We start from the raw sequence: 19,333 nt of genomic DNA, 5'->3' as shown, positions 1-19,333 counted from the left end.
AAACACAGTACTATACCTCTCAGCAAATCCATCCATATGAAAGAAATCATGGTGCAGGAGCTCAGCACAGAAGGGCCTTTTGTCTGGGTCAATATGCAAGCATTTCTGGGAAACCAAGGAATACATACCGTTCATATCAAAGAAAAACTGCCTACGTTTACATTTCTAAATATAGAAAATTCCTTTTCACAGTCAATGAATTTTAAACATCTATAATAAATGATAAATAATAAAGCACAAATCTAGACAATGACTACCAATGGTTACTAATATCACAAAAAGAAAGAACACCAGACATTCAGTGTCTCTGGACAGAAATATACAAACCTCTTATGAAGTGGTCTTGCCAAAAAATCAACCTGATTCTGATCAAGTTCTAGCTCTGCTGTGAGTTTATACAAAATACAGGACACCAGGGAACATATTAAACTACACTATGTGGGAAATTCTAAGGGACAAACAACCTATTTTCTTTAACAGATAAATGGCAAGGTTTAAACAAAAAACAAAGAGATGAAGAAGAGCTTGTAAATTAGGAATCTTAAAAGACATATCAAGCAATTGCGAACTCTAGTCTTCATGTGGATCCTAATTCAAACTATAAAAAGAAATTATGAGAAAATTAATGAAATTGTGAGCACTGATTAGATATTTTACGATACTAAAGAATTTTTGTGAATTTTTAAAATTTAAAGTACTTACAGAATGGAAGGGAAAGAAACTACTCTGTGCTTATTACTGTGCTAGATACTTGACATAGATGATTTGATTTTATCTATGTTCTTTTATTTTATTATAGATTTTATTATATCTTGTTCTGATTCACTGGAACCACTCACTGCCAGTAAGAATAGAAGGGACTTATGAATAAGTAGCTTTAAATGAACAAGAAAAGTCTACAAATAATTAAGGCATTTATAAGTGAAATAATATAATATCTGGAATTTGCTTCAAAATACTCCCCCCAAAAAAGTTGCTGAGTGTGTGGACAGGATACATGAAACATTTTCCAAATATTGTTAATTGTTGTAGCTAATGACTAGCTCGTGAGGGTTCATTACACCACTGCTTTTTCTACTTTCTTTTCTATGTTTGAGATTTCTTATAATAAAATATTTTAAAAGTTATATGATTCTACCATAAGGGATATAAGTTGGACAATATTGTTTTACCTTTATTCCCTTTAAATCTCTTCACAGACAGATCATAAAGCTTGTCTCAATAAAAAATATTTGTATCTGTTAGACTATGTAGAAAAATAACAATGTATTATTCTAAGAACTTGTTATAATTAGTTATAAGCTTACTAAGCTTTTTTTAAATGAGTTGTTTAAAGAAGTAAAAAAGCAAAAAATATCTTGGGTAAATGTTATGTGACCCTGCTCTTTTAGAGATACTTAGTTTATCAACACTTTTGGACAATCCTAACTAATAAGAAATTTTTGAGTGAATAATTCCAAAAGGTCCACTTTTAGAGACAATTTGATCCAGTGAGAATCTCCCTAAAGTCTTCCTCAATCAAATACAAGGCAAAGGTGATGATCATTTAAAAATTAGCTTCAGTGAATCTAGTGGTTAAGCAAAAGCCCCTTTTTAACAATACACTACAGGCCATGATCCTATGTCTTAGACTTTAATATTTTCCTGCTTCTCTACCCTTCTTTTTATTTTCTTACCCTATTTTTCTTCTCTTTTCCACTTACACAAGGCTTGCATTTTAAATGTTAAACATTAAAAACATGTCATTATGAGAATGTTTTCACACTTAAGACTTGCCAGATAATATGAAATGGTTTCTTAAAACAAGCAAAAATTTCAGGTCTTTATCTCTGAAGTCCCTCCATCCCCATGCCCACCAAATAAAACTCTTAAAATGTGCAAAAATTTAAACCATCAGAGGAAACTGTTGTCCTAAAAGATCAACCGGACAAGAAAAAACTAACAGAAAATCAAATCTCCATAATGTAAATTCCCTGTCAGAAAGTGCAAAGAAAAAGTACGATTACCTTTGCTAAATCTATCACAACTTCAGGGAGCCTGGGATAGCGTCTTTCAAGAGGAACCGTTTCTTTGATTTCAGGCAACCTTACTCCAGCAAACACAGGATTTTTATAAAACAGCTCCTGATGTCTTGGAATGAGATTACCTGGCAGTGAGAACGGCACATATCTCTGTCATTACGCATCATGGGACAGGTGGTGTGGAGTAGAGATGAGTGTAACACAGCTTGTAGAGCGGGGACTCTCTCCGCATGTAAAAACAACCGAACACACAGTGTTCTTATTGTGGTGGCGCCTGGCAGCCTTTAGGTGGCTTTGACATAAGTCAACGCAAAAGAAATTAACATTCTTATCTCAACATACTCATTCAGAAAAGTTCACACGCTACTATACATAGAATTGAAGACACAAGGGAGTATAGGAAAAGCACAGGTAAAGAACATTGTATAATTTCTTAGATATAAGTACCAGCACTGCATTTCTAACTACAAAGCATAAAGTGCTGACCAAAGATGAAAATATTAATAGTCATATGGTCAGAATCTAATCTAGATAAATAAGTTCCACCCTTTAAGAATTTAATTTTTGCCCAGTGTATCTGTATCTAAGGGCTGATTTGATCACTTTTATCTTTTCTCTCAACTTTAATACCTAACCTAATATAAAATATATATGAAAATTCTGCTATAAGAAACCATTGTATTGTTTATTGAACTTCTCACCTGGAAGCTAAAGTCTAAGAGTTAAATAACCCTCACGTAATTACCCATTATTTCTATTTTACAAACTCCATCACCCAACAGAAATGTAAGATGACTTTGATAGTCTAGCTTTGAAATTCTGTCCAAAGCACTAGCAACAAAAGTCAGAACTGCATCAAGATTAAATTACTTTGGAAGGGGCTTCCCTGGTGGCGCAGTGGTTGAGAGTCCGCCCGCCGATGCAGGGGACACGGGTTCGTGCCCCGGTCCGGGAAGATCCCACATGCCGCGGAGCGGCTGGGCCTGTGAGCCATGGCCGCTGAGCCTGTGCTCCGCAACGGGAGAGGCCACAACAGTGAGAGACCCGCGTACCGCAAAAAAAAAAAAAAATTACTTTGGAAGTCCCTGTGTCTCTTAGTTTGAAGATGAGAAAGAGGGTAATAGACATATAACACAAATGCTTGCTGACCCAAAGATAATATGATCATTTGTATTCTCTCTACATGTGATTTATTGAATGCAAAAGTGCAGAGAGAATGTACAATGTTTGATTTTTTCTTTAGCGGGGGAGTTGGCAGGAGGGCAGGTGAGAGCATGATTAGGACAATATGTCAGATAGACAAAAGCCAGACTGAGAATGACTGAATATATATATAAAGAGAGAGATAGATGAGTTTTTCCTACTTGCTCCCTACACCCATTCAAAACACGTATCATCTTTAATGTACCAACAGCTTGTAAAATAAATATAAACAAACAAAAACATAGGGGAAAAAAATCACTAAAATTTAAAATGCAGACGTATAATCTTACCCAAACACAACATAATATGATATAGCTGATCGATATCAGAATCTCCAGGAAAAAGGGGTTCCCCCATGAGCATTTCAGTTACCAGACAGCCAATGGCCCACACATCAACAGCCCTGAAAGAAAAGCAATGTGGTATAAAACCTGGCATCCTACTATGCTTACTATGACTGAATCTGTTCTGCATATTACTATTTGGTATTCTTGGTACTGAAAAAAGTAGTAGTAAGCCTTAGATTACTCTACAAAATACATTTCCCTATACACTTAAAGTGTTAATTTCCAATTTTACATAAATCAAATTTCCAGAAACTTCAATCATGTGACATGAGGGAAAAGACTTCCGAAGACTCAAAACAGTTGTTAAGTATACTTTATTCTGAAAATAAGCCTTTTGGGTTTCCATTCAGTGGCTATTCATTTTTTGTTCACACATAATTTTGACAAGGTTCCTCAGTCTATCCCACCATACGCTGAAAACAGCATAACAGAAGGAGAAGGATGTTGCGAACACAAACAATAAGGAGAACTGAAAGCTATTAGGGGAAATAGAAAAACTGTCTTAAAAATTGGTCACAAAAACTTAAAGAATATTCCGGCATCATTACCATAGGGACAACTACCTTGAAATTGCTTAAGGTCATAGTGGAATTATAACATGGTACAAAAGTGACAGTATGGCGGTAAAATGAGAGCTCAGAGTAATTAAGAAAATATTAAATGAATTGTACTCTGAAAACAGAGAAATTGCAAAAAATATTTTAGAACAATTTCTATCAAAATCAGTAAAACTTCCAATCCCTTCTTCTTTGAAGAATTCATTTATGAAGACGATTTATGTTTTTAAAACTATTCACTCAGTTCCATTTCTACCCTCACCCTTGCCCACGCTACTTTGCCTCATTGCAAGTGTCAGACTCACCCGGTCAATGTTACCTCTCTTTACAAGTGAGAAATATACCTATTTCTAACTTACTATTAAAAACAGACCACTTACCTTGATTTCCCTACCTTTAAAATAATTATACTCACACCAACTTGTTTCACAAGAATGTTCAAAGGGGAAGCACCAAAAATGTTTACAAATAACTTTATAAAGTTCTCTGAACTGAAAACTTCCTTTCCGTGTTAGAGGGATCTTTCATCATATTAAAAACACGTTCCATTTTATCAAGAAAAGAGAGTTAAATCTGCCCTCCCCACCGCCCACCTTGCTCATGTCTTACTTGCCATACTTGACATCACCAACCAATAGTTCTGGAGCTCTGTACCATCGGGTTGCCACATAATCAGTATAAACCTCCCCAGGAGCTGCCAGTGTCCGCGCAAATCCAAAATCACATAACTTGACAACACCAGACTGGGAGACTAATATATTCTCTGGCTTTATATCTCTGTGTATGATCTAAGACAAAAAGCAGAGTATGAAATATATTGGCACATCAAGTTAAGCAAACTAATTATTTTTGAGCACCTGTCATATGCAGGGCACTGTTTTTGTCCCTATAATAAGTACAAATAAAAGCCTATAAAACTGTTCCTGGCTTTAAAGAACCTGGGACCTAGTTGGGAAAAAAAGAACATTTATGCTTAAAATTTTATTTAAACGATCAAAGATATTGGATGAAATATATATTATTAATTACCAAATCAATTGCTCTGATAAGGACTGCTTTCAAGACTAAGAGAGTAAAGCTGTCATTGAAGACTGGGCTGGTCAGGGAAAATTTTTGTGGAAAAGGGTGGGCTCTAAGACAGGTCTTTAACACTAGTATGACCTGGATAAATGTAGAAATGAAAGGGCAATCCAAGTGAGGGTAACAAAAAGAGCAAAAGAGTGAAGATGGGAATAGATCAGGAGATGCTGGGGAAATGTTTTTTCTGGAGTAGAGGTTATGTACTAGGTTTTGCTTCAACTACCACTCTGGGAAGTCTGAGCTTGTGTCAGGGCCATGGGAACCCATGGAAGTGACAGGACCAACAAGGTGTTTAAAGAAGATGTTGGCCATGAACACGGTAAAGCAGAGAGGGGGACTAGAAGTGGGAAGAAGAGCAGTGGGACAACTAGGAGGTGATAAGGGCCTAAACTAGTCTGGTGCTCAAAGGAATGGAAAGGAAGAGGTGCAGTGTAGAAATATTTTAAATCAAGAATCAACAGAATTTAGGAAGTAATCTCAGATATTTTACTTAAACTTGGGAAACTAAAAGAACAGTGGGTCCATTACCAAAAATAGAAAAGTCTGGAAAAAGTTAGGTTTGATTAAGAATAATTAGTAGTTTAGTTTTAGCCATATAGGCTTTTAAGTGGATTTCTGAGTACCCGATTGGAGGCACTCATCAAGCAATTATAAATGTAAAAAGGCTAAAACAAGGTCAGTTGGTTATGATTTCTAAAAGAGAGACTATGGAAGGAGAAAACAGGACACTGGCAGACAATGTTAAAAATTCTAGAGCTGGGCAAAACAAATTATGAGGCCTAGTTCTCTAATATAAGTAAACTGTATTTTGAAATTTTAAAAAATATATTTATTGTAAACTCAGAGGACCAGCATCCTAATTGGCATTGCTAAGCATTTTGCATAAGCTACCAATTTCTATTACATCCTAGACATCCATGGTAAAGGTCACAGGGCCAGCCCCGCATCTATCATTAGCATTTGTTACTTTTATAATCACACAAAAAATGTCATCTAAAATATTTTGTAAAACTGGCAGAATCACTGTGTTAGTTATTTTATACTTTGTGTCATTTTACCTAGAACTGCTTTTCTTTTTTTTTAATTAATTAATTAATTAAGTTAGTTTTGACTGCGTTGGGTCTTCGTTGCTGCACACGGGCTTTCTCTAGTTGCGGCGAGCGGGGGCTACTCTTCGTTGTGGTGCGCAGGCTTCTCATTGTGGTGGCTTCTTTTGTTGCGGAGCATGGGCTCTAGAGCACAGGCTTCAGTAGTTGTGGCTCGCAGGCTCTAGAGCGCAGGCTCAGTAGTTGTGGCACGTGGGCTTAGTTGCTACGCGGCATATGGGATCTTCCTGGACCAGGGCACGAACCTGTGTCCCCTGCATTGGCAGGTAGATTCTTAACCACTGCGTCACCAGGGAAGTCCCCCAGAATTGCTTTTATATGATTCTCAAAGGATATAAATTTGTTGTGATAGACAACAGAGTAATAGCAGGCATTTTCATATTTCACAACTAGGCAAGAGAATCTGAACTAACAAATAAATGGATTCTTACATGTATGTATCTGTCAAAACTCATTACTTAAAGTTTGTGCATTTCACTCAGTAAATGTTACCTCAAAAAAAAAAAAACTCTGCAAACTCTAGTTAATGACATGCAGAGCTGAAGTATTTAGAGTTGAAGTCTGCAACTTACTTTAAAAAAATGCATAAATAAGACAAATTAATAAGTAGATAAATGGATGAACAGATAAATAAATATGTCATAAAACAAATATAGCAAAGTGTTAACAAGTATAGAATTCAGCGGTAGGTATATGGGTGTCCATTGTACACTCTTCTAAATTTTCAACTTTTTAAATAATTGTTTAAACTAAACACTTACATTGTGACTGTGACAAAAACCAATTCCACTGATAATCTGAAACAAATACTTTTGAGCTAGTTGGTAGTCTAGTCCATTTGGAAAGAGCTCCAAGTCATCAAGAACTGTATGGTCAACAAATTCAAAGACTAGGTACCATCGCTTTTTTTTCTTCCACACTTCCAACAGATTCACGAGATTTTCATGCCTCAGTTGCTGTTATAAAAAGAAAAATACAAAATAGTTTTTACAAGATCAAATTACTAGTAACTAGTCACAGTCTAAAAGAGATCTTAGCATAAGAGAAACATAAATAAAATGCATAAACGGTATAAATTGTGAAACTATATTTTGGTTTTTTTTTTTTTGCAGTACGCAGACCTCTCACCGCTGTGGCCTCTCCCATTGCGGAGCACAGGCTCCGGACGCGCAGGCCCAGCGGCCATGGCTCACGGGCCCAGCCGCTCCGCAGCATGTGGGATCCTCCCGGACCGGGACACGAACCCGTGTCCCCTGCATCGGCAGGCGGACTCTCAACCACTGCGCCACCAGGGAAGCCCTGGTTTTAAAATTAGAGTCAAAAAGACCATACTGCTCTATTCTCCTCTCAGAGAACACAACAAAGCCAATGAGAAAAAGAAATGTAGCTCCATCTTTGATGAAACTAAGAAGGATTTATGACCCCTATCCACAGCAAACGAGGTGGCACTGTGAAGGTCCAACAGGAGTCTAGGAAGATACCAAGAGATCATCTGTGGCTACAAAGCTGGCAGAGCAGAGTTTTCCAAAGTTGGTGACATACCCTGAAAAGAAAAACAACAAAACAAAAACAAAAAACCTTCTTTGGTATAATGAGAACAGGGTTCATAGACTGTCAGTGAAACCATCCCTAGAACTGAATGGCACCAGGGAACAGGAGGAGAGGGCGTCTGAATAATCACATAGGAACTCATTTGCTGGAAACAATCTGTCAGTGAAGCCAAGTGGAAGGCAAAACAATTCATTATGAACAAATCTGCAACTACAAGTTTCAGAGAAAGTAAGGATAACATAAGTCAATCCCACACTCAGGCTTGTGTTGTAAGGAAAATCGTTGTGAACCATAGTGGATTCCTGCTAGCCTGGGACAAGACCACAGGTTTTCCTGAAAATGAACCTCCTACAAATAGCTGGTCCAGGAGGGGCTCACTTTGTTACAAGATAAGAAACAATCAAAAAGGAACCGATCCAGTCTCTATTCAAAGATACTATAAGAAAAGAGAAGGAAACACAAATGGCAGACGAACACTCACCAGGAAATGTTGCCTCTTTTTTTTCTTTTTTTTTTTTTTGGCCACACCACGCAGCTTGCGGGATCTTAGTTACCCGAGCAGGGATCGAACCTGAGCCCTCGTCAGTGAAACCACAGAGTCCTAACCACCGGATCGCCAGGAAATTCGCCGTTGCCTCTTTTTTAAAGAGGAGGAAACTACTAGAATACAGTCCTCAAAATCCTCAAGGAAAGAAAGAATATTTATACCCCAAAAAATTGTCATTCAAGAAAAAGACAGCAGAGAAAATTTTCTGAACATGAGCAGTAAATCCATTAGTGCAGGACTAAGTGTTATACAAATGTGGGTATCACAGTTACAAAATAGAAAGTGAATATTTAAAACCTAACAATGTACAAATGATACTAGCAACAAACTTAGGAGAAAGAAGAGAAGATGCAAACAAAATAAGAGAGTATGAAAAAAAAAAAGAGAGTATGTACGTGGATTTCCTTGTCAATGGGACAGAATTATACTTTTAACCTGAAATGTTTAATTATAAGGTCGAATTATATTTACAGGTTTAATGGTAAGCACTAAGATAAAGAAGATAGCTTCTTCAGATGGTGGATGAATGGGAGAGAGGAGGAAACAGAAATATAATAATTACTTTACAAAGGATTAACTATATTACATAACTCTATAGTTATAAAGGTAACAAAAAGTACAAAATAAAACCTTTCCAACAAAGTATAATTTATAATTCCTATTTAATATTTTATGTAAAAGTTAATCTTCTGAAGACTCAGGGAAATCACTGTAGATTAAAATAAGAAATAAAGATTTTCATTTATAAGAAAAAAAAAACCTTTCCAAATTACCAAAGGAAACACATCCAATGTTTAAAAAGTAATTAGGGACTTCTTCCCTGGTGTCAGAGTGGTTAAGAATCCACCTGCCAATGCAGGGGACACAGGTTCGAGCCCTGGTCCGGGAAGATCCTACATGCCACAGAGCAACGAAGTCCGTGTGCCACAGCTACTGAGCCTGTGCTCTAGAACCCACGAGGCACAACTACTGACCCCTTGTGCCACAACTACTGAAGCCCATGTGCCTAGAGCCCGTGCACCACAACAAGAGAAGCCACCGCAATGCGAAGTCTGCGCACGGCAACGAAGAGTAGCCCCCGCTCACCACAACTAGAAAAAGCCTGCGCTCAGCAACAAAGACCCAACACAGCCAAAACTAAATTTTTTTTAAAAAGTAGACTATATAGAAAAATAGTTTTAAAGTAGTAATAAAATACATAATATTATAAATAATAATAACTAACCCCTACATAGTGCTTACTATGTTCCATTACCTTAAGCACAAAAACCCTATAAAATAGTTGCAATTATTATCCTGTTTTACAGATGAGGAAACTAAAGCACATAGAGGTTAAGTAACTTGGTCAAGGTCACACAGCAATAACTGGTAGAGAGGATTAGAACCCAGGAATTGTAGCCTCTGTCTTTTCCTGAAAAGATTTCAGTTTTGTTTAGTTCCTCCTTCATGTCCAGAACATCTGCCTTATAAACACATCCAGACGTGCAGCTGACTTGCATACAAAATATTTAGATTTCTTATTCTTAACCACTAAGCCATTCTGACTCTAGAGGGGGAAAAAAAGGAAAACTAAGACCAAACTTATGTTACATCATAACTATAAATGGGCTAAACTTAGCTATTAATACAAAAGATGCCAGGTTGGATCACAAAGCACTTTCCAAATATATTAAGTGAATTAACGCATATCCATACAATGAAATAAAATGCAGCAGTTAAAAAGAACAAGTCAGGGCTTCCCTGGTGGCGCAGTGATTGAGAGTCCACCTGCCGATGCAGGGGACACGGGTTCGTGCCCCGGTCCAGGAAGATCCCACATGCTTGCGTACCGCAAAAAAAAAAAAAAAAGAACAAGGCAGTTTTATGTCCACAGGTATGCAATAATCACTAAGCTACATTAAGTGGAAAAAAGGCAAGATGCAGGTCAGTGTGTAGAATATGCTGACGTTTGATATATGTACACACACCAGAATTCCTTTGATGGATACAGTTGTTTATGGAAGGTATAACTAAATAGCTGGTACACAAAGGTGGCAGGGAAATGCATTTTAATTTTATAGCATATTCATATGTTACCTTTTCAAAAATTAAAATAAGTAGATAAGTAAAATTTGTATCAGTGTGTTAAAGATAAACACGCTAAAATTGACAAGAGTTTATTTGAGCAAACATTGATTTGAACTGGGCAGCACGATACTGAAAGAGGTTAGGAACATTCTACTGGTAGAAGCTAAGGGAAAGGGTTTCCCTGGTGGTACAGTGGTTAAGAATCCACCTGCCAATGCAGGGAACACGGTTTTGAGCCCTGGTCCAGGAAGATCCCACATGCCGCAGAGCAACTAAGTCCCTGTGTCACCATTACTGAGCCTGCACTCTAGAGCCTGTAAGCCACAACTACTGAGCCCTCGCGCTGCAACAACTGAAGCCCGCGTACCTAGAGCTTGTGCTCCGCAACAAGAGAAGCCACCGCAATGAGAAGCCTGACTGCCACAACGAAGAGTAGCCCCCGCTCGCCACAACTAGAGAAAGCCCGTGCGCAGCAAGGAAGACCCAACGCAGCCAAAAATAAATAAATTTATTTTAAAAAGAAAAAAAAGAAGCTAAGGGAAAGGCTTTTATAGAGCAGACATGGAAGCAAAACAAGTAAATTATTTGATTGGTTGGTTCCAGCTTAAGTGGTTGCTTTACTTGGGAAAGTCTAGTTGACTGTGACTGGTTGTGCTTAACTTACAATGTCTTAACCTTGAGCATTTACAGGAATTGAGTCTGACTTAGGTTTCCTTTGATTTGTTCACACAGGGTGCCAAGATATTAGAGCCACCTTAGTCTAATGGCCTATTGTTTCACTTGGTTTTTTATTATAAGTACACACACACACACACACACATACAAACTTCTAGTAAATTTAAATTTTAATAGGTATGTAGAGAATTCCCTGGCAGTCCAGTGGTTAGGACTCCACACTTTCACTGCTGAGGGCCCAGGTTCAATCCCTGGTCAAGGAACTAAGATTCTGCAAGCCTCACGGCCAAGAAATTAAAACATAATAAAATAATAAAAGGTATGTAGACTTCCAGTTTCCTTTTCCACATGTAAGGAGCTTGGAAGTCTCCACTCCATCCTAACAAGTAAAAAACTGAGTAGACTAAAAAATCAACAACTCTTTTTGGATTCATAAGAGATGAGAGGACATCTCATCTCTTATGAGGACATCTCAAACCACCGGCTCCAAGACTGGAGAGACAAACCAGCAAACACAGGGAGTCTTTGCTTCCTGGAACAGAGACTCACGAGGGCAAAGCTCTGTGGGAGCCAATGCCAAGGTAGGAAAACCTGAACTGCAATGGGTAAGTTACCGGAAGCTCAATGTGGCCAAGCCTGAGAGTTAAAAACTTCAGGGAAACCCTGTCACAGGGGCATCCACATAACACTGTAAGATGTTATTTCTAGGAGCTCAGCCAAGTTCCAATAGTAAATTTCAGAGAAGAATCTCCTTCAGCTTTCACAGGGAGAGGAATAAAGGAACCATTTGGAAAAATGCCACAGCACTCTGTCCTTAACAAGGCCTGCCCTTGGGGGAACTAGTTAAGCAGAGCCTAACCAGCTGAGGAAGGGAGATAGCCAACTCCAGCCTACTGTAGCCATCCTATCCCACCTAAGGAGGGGACAAAAAACCTGAAGAACACTTGTAAAGCTCACAGGCTAGCAGCATAGGCTCACTGAAAGACTGAGACCTAATCATGGCACTACAGAACACTTCCCCTCCTCCAACCTCACCACCACATTACTAAAAGCCTATTCACAGCACTTCCTTTTACCTGGTACCTCATGCCCAGCTCTGAAGAAAAAAATTACAAGGCATACCAAAAGACAAAAACCACTATTTGAAGACACAGAAAAATCATCAGAAGCAGACATGGCAGGGGTGTAGGAATTATCAGACCAAGAATTTAAAACAACTATGATTAATATGCTTAGGGCTCTAATGGGTAAAGTAGACAGCATGCAAGAACAGATGGGCAATGTAAGCAGAGAGATGGAAATCCTAATAAAGAATCAAAAGAAATGCTGGAGATTAAAAAAACAAAAAACAGGGACTTCCCTGGCGGTCCAGTGGTTAAGATTCTGCGCTCCCAATGCAGGCGGCCCAGGTTTGATCTCTGGTCAGGGAACTAGATCCTGCATGCCGCAACTAAGGAGCCCGCATGTGGCAACTAAGAGCTCTCGTGCCTCAGCTAAGACCCAGTGCAGTCAAATAAATAAATAAAAATTAAAAAATAAAAAAATTAAAAAAACAAAAGCACTGTAACAAAATAAGAATGCCTTTGATTGGCTTATTGGTAGACTGGACACAGCTGATGAAAGAATCTCTGAGCTAGAGGATATCTGAGTAGAACGCTCAAAAACCAAAAAGGGAAGAGAACAAGGACTGAAAATCTTCTTAAGCATATAGAAATAGACCAAAGATGATAGCAAGGAATTACTGGGTCAAAATCAATAACAGGAGAACTCAGAGAATTAATCTCAGAACTCAAAGCTGATTTTGCTGTGAAGTAACAGATATGGAACTGAGGTTAGATTTTTGTGTCCTCTTGGGACTAAGACGGAAGGAAGAGTCAAGTCTAAATGCCTTGCAAAGGTGGGGTCTTTCAGAAAACACCTCCAGTTTAAGCTGGGACCCTAAGGACTAAACCTTCCCCAGTGAAAATGAACGGAAATGAACCAGTCCAGGCTTCACATCACCTGTACCTTGAATTTGGATTAACATACTAGACTGGGAGCATCCCCATGCACCTGGCAGAAGCAACTGAATATGCTCTCTGGTAGAACATAACTTTTATCTATCTTAGCCTCACAACATTTCTACAAATAAATTTCCAGAAACAATATCCAATATAAATAATAATGAAGAACACAGAAAACAAGACACTCTAAGCAAGTACTTTAAACTTACTGAGGAGGCCCTGGGCTGGTAGTGTGCCTGTGCCAGGACAGGGAAAATTTAATGTAGATCAGTGTTAACTAGTAAAGGTAGTTAATCCCTAAGAGGGGTAAGAGGAATCCAAGGGATATGTAAAAATATGGCAGGGGCTTCCCTGGTGGCACAGTGGTTAAGAATCCGCCTATCAATGCAGTGGACACGGGTTCAAGCCCTGGTCCGGGAAGATCCCACATGCCGTGGAGCAGCTAAGACTGTGCGCCACAACTACTGAGCCTGCGCTCTAGAGCCCATGAGCCACAACTACTGAACCCATGTGCCACAAGTAATGAGCATGCGCTCTAGAGCCCGCAAGCCACAACTACTGAAGCCCGTGCGCCTAGAGCCCATGCTCTGCAACAAGAGAAGCCACTGCAATGAGAGGCCTGCGCACTGCAACAAAGAGTAGCCCCCGCTTGCCGCAACTAGAGAAAAGCCCACGTGCAGCAACAAAGACCCAACGCAGCCAAAAATAAATAAATAATTTTTTTAAAAAAAAGAAATTCAGGAATAATTGATAAATAGTGGAAAAGATAAATATTAGGTATTTATTTGGAGGAATAAAATCTTACATAGCATATACTCAGATCACAGGGCAATTGGGTCAAAAGTAAACAACCAAGGAGAAAAACCTAGAAATTTTCCACATGTTTGGCAATTAAGGAAAATGAGAAAATATTTTGAACTGCTAATCAAAATTTCTAGGATACATACCAAGCTGTTCTTAGAAGGAAAGTTATAACCTTAAATGCATATATGAGGAAAAAAAAACTAGAAATTAAAGAAGTAAGCATATAACTCAGAAGTTTAGGAAAAAGAACTGTAAAATAAACCCCAAATAAGTAGAAGGTATGAAATACTAAAGAACAAAAATTAATGAAATAGAAAAGAAATACACAACAGGGAAGATCAACAAAGCCAAACATTGGTTCTTTCTAAAGATAAATAAAATTGATAAACTTCAGGTTAGACTGATGGGGGGTTGGTGGTGGGAAGTAGTTAACATAGCAGGTCTGAGACTTTTATCCCTAGAAAGTTGGCTTGCAAAGTGAGCCCTTGTTCGCTACCTGGGTACTTGGATTTCAGAAGTGTTCCTTCATTTCCAGAACTGATAAAGTGGCTCACTGTGCAAACAATACGGTTTATGCTGAATACCCGCATTTCTTCCGAGAGTCTGGGATTTTGTTATGAGCCAGGCAGGGGGTACCTCTGTGATAAGGCCCCAGGAGAATTCTGGGCACTGAGTCTCTAATGAATTTCCTTGGTAGACAATATTTCACACGTGTTGTCATAACTGATTGCTGGAGGAAGTAAGTGCATCCTGTGGTAATCCACTGGAAGAAAAGTAACAGGTTTCCTCTGGAATTCACCCCATGTGCCTTTTCCCTTTGCTGATTTTCCTTTATATCTTTTCTCTGTAAGAGAGTACAACTGTTTGCTGCGTGCTGTGAGTCCTCCTAGTGAATCATCAAACCTTGGGGTGGCCCGCCAGCCTGTACCGCCAGCTCAGACCTCCCGGCTCGACTGGCTGCGCAGACGGCGTGGAAGCGCAGAGTCTTAACCACTGGACCGCCAGGGAAGTCCCAGGGCCAGGCTCTTGATGTCGAAAGTGCTCCTGTAACCCGACCCCACCCTCCTGGCCAACCACTGCTCACGCCCCCACAGGACACAGGGGACATGGGTTCGAGCCCTGGTCCAGGAAGATCCCACGTGCCAGTTGCAGAGCAACTAAGCCCGTGCACCACAACTACTGAGGCTGTGTTCTAGAGCCCGTGAGCCACAACGACTGAGCCTGTGTGCCACAACTACTGAAGCCCGCGCGCCTAGAGCCTGTGCTCCACAGCAAGAGAAGCCACCGCCATGAGAAGAGCACGCACCGCGATGAAGAGTAGCCCCCGCTCGCCACAACAAGAGAAAGCCTGTGCACAGCAACGAAGACCCAATGCCGCCAAAATAAATAAATAAAATAAATTTATTAACAAAACAAAACAAACAAATAAAACCTTGGGGTGGTCTTAGAGACCCCCAACACAGTTGTTGGTAAATAGATAGATAGGCAGATAAGAGAGAAGCAACAAATAATTTTAAAATCATGTTTATATTCATGAGATAAATGAATATGTATATGTAATCTTGTTGTTTACTGCCAAAAAGAAATTTATACTTTAAACCAAGTTATGTAAATAAAACAAATATAAAAACAGCATTTAAAAAAAAATTACTGTCACTCAAGAAACAACTCATTTTTTTTCAATTCAATATATGTGATAACTTACCTTTAGTAACTTGATTTCTCGCATAGCAATTTTTTTAACCATTTTGTCATCATCACTTTCTAAGAACTTCTTGATGGCTACAATTCTTCCACTATCTTTATTCCTACACTTCATCACCATTCCATAGCTCCCTTCTCCAACCAGTCCTAGGTTCTCATATTTTTCCATTTTAATTAAAAACCAGTAGGAATTCTTCTTGCTGTGGAAACCAAAACATAGAGTTAATTATGTTGAGTATATTAATTTCCTTCACCCTCCCAAATTAATTCTTCCACACCTGTTTTCCATATTAGAGCAGACACTGCATCGATGGCTGTCCTGTGTAATGTTTCTGCATCTAAGTTATGTTTTCAAACTATTCACATACATTTCATAATAGACAAGGCAAATGGAATTGAAGCCATTAACTTCAAATTTAAATTACTAAATGTTATGTTAATGAAATTTCAATATATTTTTAATTAAGATAAAGCAATACTTGAACTATTATACAAAACAATAACAGTTTACTTTAGAAAAACACAATTCCTTTTCACTTTAAGGTAAAAAAGGCACAAGGGAATTTGGTTACAGTGAAGATAAAATTTATTTTTTTACATCAGGTCTAAAAGATCAAAGTTGAGGATCTTTATGCGCTTTCTAGTCTATTGGGAAAAATATTACCAAGTAACACTAACAACTTCTGATCAACTATTTTTGTTTACTTTTATTACCATAGTAATTAAATTCCTATATTGAACATATAAAATAACAGCAATGACATCACAGTATGTAAGCAGATTTTTAATAATTAAATGTTAGTGTACCAAATACAGTATTTCAAAAATCTTTTTAATGATTAATCACTATAAGTATGATTATTTGAATTTTGTGTTTAGAATTCTTTTACATCCCATTATGTGACATTTTCTGGATGAAGGCGATCCTAACAAAATCTTTCTTACGTTACTAATAATTGGTGAAGGACCAGCAATCATTCCACTACATATTTTGGTATAGCAAGAAACTTTTCAGCCCAGATACGGTTAGATTTTACTTCATAAGTTTTGATCGCCATGAAATATAAAAGCTAATAAACTACAACTTCAAAGTTAAATTTATTTTTACAATCTGATTTTGAGATTAAATTCCAGAAGCAAAGAATAAACAATATTTCTGTTAATCCCAACATGGTTCTAAAAGTTTTTTGGGGAAAAAAGTAGTCTATTGGTAACTATACATTCAAATGATGATTCACAGTTGAACTTTTTTTTAACCTGACAATATAAAAACACTCATTCATAGAACTTGGTAAGAAAAAAAATTCTTACCTATAACATTAGTAGTGTACCTACAGCAATCTAAAGTTAATTTACACAGATTGTGAATTGTGATGTTTTCCTTGCTTCCCTATTGGTACACTGATGACAAAGACAAAACAAATATCCTCTTTGTTCTAGCAAATTGTGATAATCCGATGTATACAATACATTTTCAACAGTTTACATTTGACAATTTAGGGGATATATATATATATAATTATTATATAGATTATATATATATATAGTTATATATATATAGTTATATATATATATATATATATAGTATATATACATGGAAAGTCAGAAGACTGATCTTTGGGAGGGAGGAAATAAATAAATCCCAGTCAACACCAACCCAATTATTTCATTATTTTACTACCAGCTTTGATAGTAGGTTCTACTATAAACTGTTTACAGAACAGTGTCTCTGACACTAACTTTCTATACATTTGACATTTTAACTTCCATTTAACCTCTATTAACTGTTTTTAAATAAAATGTCAGTGTTTGAAAAAAAATTCTCAATGTAATTCTCTCTTTCCTTTAATTTTTTTTTCCTTCCACTAAAACAGCATATTTTATTAAGGACTAGACTTTAGGCTTATCATACCAAGGACAAAAATAGCTGGAATCTATAACCTGGATCATTTTAAAGCATTTGCAATTAGTGTCCTCAATATTTGGAAATGCAAAGTGAACACAGTTAAAATTACCTTAAGCATGTCTAAGAGGTTCTGAAGCATGTCACAAGCTAACATTCTGCACGTTGACTACAATTGTATTCTCCCACCAACTGCACATTTGGTCACAGCACACTGAACACACCTGTTTTTTCAAGTGGCACTTCCCACAAATACTTTAGAAGTATCAAGGCTTAAAAAGCCTCTTGTTTCCTGAAACAGTTACTCATAAACCATAACTTCTCATGCCTTCTACTTGGGAATGTTAAGGGTTATACAAACTAAAAGGAAACCTGGCCAATTGGCAATGTGGTAGTTCTGGACATGTGCCATGGAAGCATATGGTTCTCATACTAATAATTTAGATAATAAAAAATTGCTATTTTTTATTTTGTTAAAGACAGGTTGAAATCTTTTATAGATAAAAGAACGAGATAATAGAAGCTTTCAAAAGTATTATACTTACTGTTCCTTTTAAATCCTTTGGCGTGGAAATACCCAAAGGTTTTCAACTTGGAAATAAAATTGAGGTAAAATGCATCTCGTTCTCAGGTCTAAAAGATGCTGACTAGCAAACTAGCAATTCTACTGCTGTCGCGATTTCTTCCGCAGACACAGTCTTCCCAGGTGAAGCAGGCAGGGAGGCAGACTGGCCTCAACCCACCGCAAGTTCACACTCAGGAGGACCGCGGCCCGCATGCTGTCGTCGTCAAGGCAACGACCTCACTCTGTCCCCAACCATAGGCACAAAGTCTCCAGTGAGAAAAGACCGGAGTCTAAATGCGTCCACGGCAGGCACCAATACCTGTTAAGGCCAAGGCCTGTAGGGAAGTTAGCTGGGGTGCTAGGGCACCGCCTCCCAGCTCGTAAAGCTCCCGGTCCCTGGAGTCCGTGAACCTGCTCGGCTCTAGCTAGCCCTGGGCCAAGGCGTTGGCCACCAGGCTGCAAGGGGCGGATCCTCACCCGTCCGGACCCGCCCCCAAGTGCGCCGAGCCTCCCGTGTTCTGATTGGCTGGGTTCTGTCATCGCGATCTCTGATTGGCTTAGCGCCAACCACCCATCCAGTTCGCCTGGGGCTTGGCTCAGGTTCAGATCACTGACGCGCAGACGCCAGCGTCAGCACACACCTACCTTCTCAAGTAAGGAAGCACCTTTCTGCCTTCACCTGGAGACCGCTCTTCGCGACTGAGTACAACAGGCGATTCTGGTGCTCACGGGGGAGGCTAAAAGTGGTGGTGGTTTTGTAGGATTGGGTGAAAATGTTAGGGGGTGACTGTGCAAAGAGCGCGATGAAGGGTTCTTCAAGCTCCTCGGCTGGGCCGGGGAGTGGGCTCTGAAGTCCCTCAACCGGGAAGGTTCGGGCTTGACGGCGATTCGACGCTTCCTTTCTGGTCTGGGCAGTGGGGTCAGTCTGCCAGGTAGGAGATGAGGGTGACGGTCTAGGAGGTGATAAGTAGGCGAGGCAAAGGTGAAAGTAGGTAAATGATGACAGAACTGGCGTTAGAAGGGACCCTGGGGAGGACAGCCTGGGCAATGAAAGTGAGGGAAATACTTGGAGATAACGGAAGGGGAAGAGAGGACATGAATGAAATAAGAGGAAAAGGGCTAAGACGGTTGGGGAACTAAAAGACATGAGCAATACTGGCATATGACAGACAGCCAAATAGGGTGCAGCTGGGGATGCGA

At 38.8% G+C, this 19,333-nt stretch overlaps 1 protein-coding gene across 4 annotated transcripts in view; it reads right to left on the bottom strand.

Annotated features, from left to right (window-relative positions):
• Positions 1 to 18,432, bottom strand: part of CDKL2 (cyclin dependent kinase like 2) — a 35,589-nt gene extending 17,157 nt beyond the window's left edge. For all 4 annotated transcript variants that reach the window (XR_009540294.1, XM_060148010.1, XM_060148011.1 and 1 more), the window contains exons 1-7: positions 18,114 to 18,432; positions 15,667 to 15,865; positions 7,076 to 7,270; positions 4,738 to 4,916; positions 3,515 to 3,627; positions 2,007 to 2,146; positions 17 to 105 (exon numbers count right to left, since the gene is read on the bottom strand). Coding sequence is in view for 3 of the 4 variants with exons in the window: in XM_060148010.1 (XP_060003993.1) it covers positions 17 to 105; positions 2,007 to 2,146; positions 3,515 to 3,627; positions 4,738 to 4,916; positions 7,076 to 7,270; positions 15,667 to 15,834 (884 nt within the window). In the remaining variant the exon portion in view is untranslated. The remainder of the gene's footprint in view (positions 1 to 16; positions 106 to 2,006; positions 2,147 to 3,514; positions 3,628 to 4,737; positions 4,917 to 7,075; positions 7,271 to 15,666; positions 15,866 to 18,113) is intronic.
• Positions 18,433 to 19,333: the final 901 nt, after the last annotated feature.

The sequence above is a fragment of the Lagenorhynchus albirostris genome, chromosome 4 (assembly GCF_949774975.1).
Source record: "Lagenorhynchus albirostris chromosome 4, mLagAlb1.1, whole genome shotgun sequence".
NCBI lineage: Eukaryota > Metazoa > Chordata > Mammalia > Artiodactyla > Delphinidae > Lagenorhynchus > Lagenorhynchus albirostris.
This window is presented reverse-complemented; position numbering and strand designations above follow the sequence as displayed.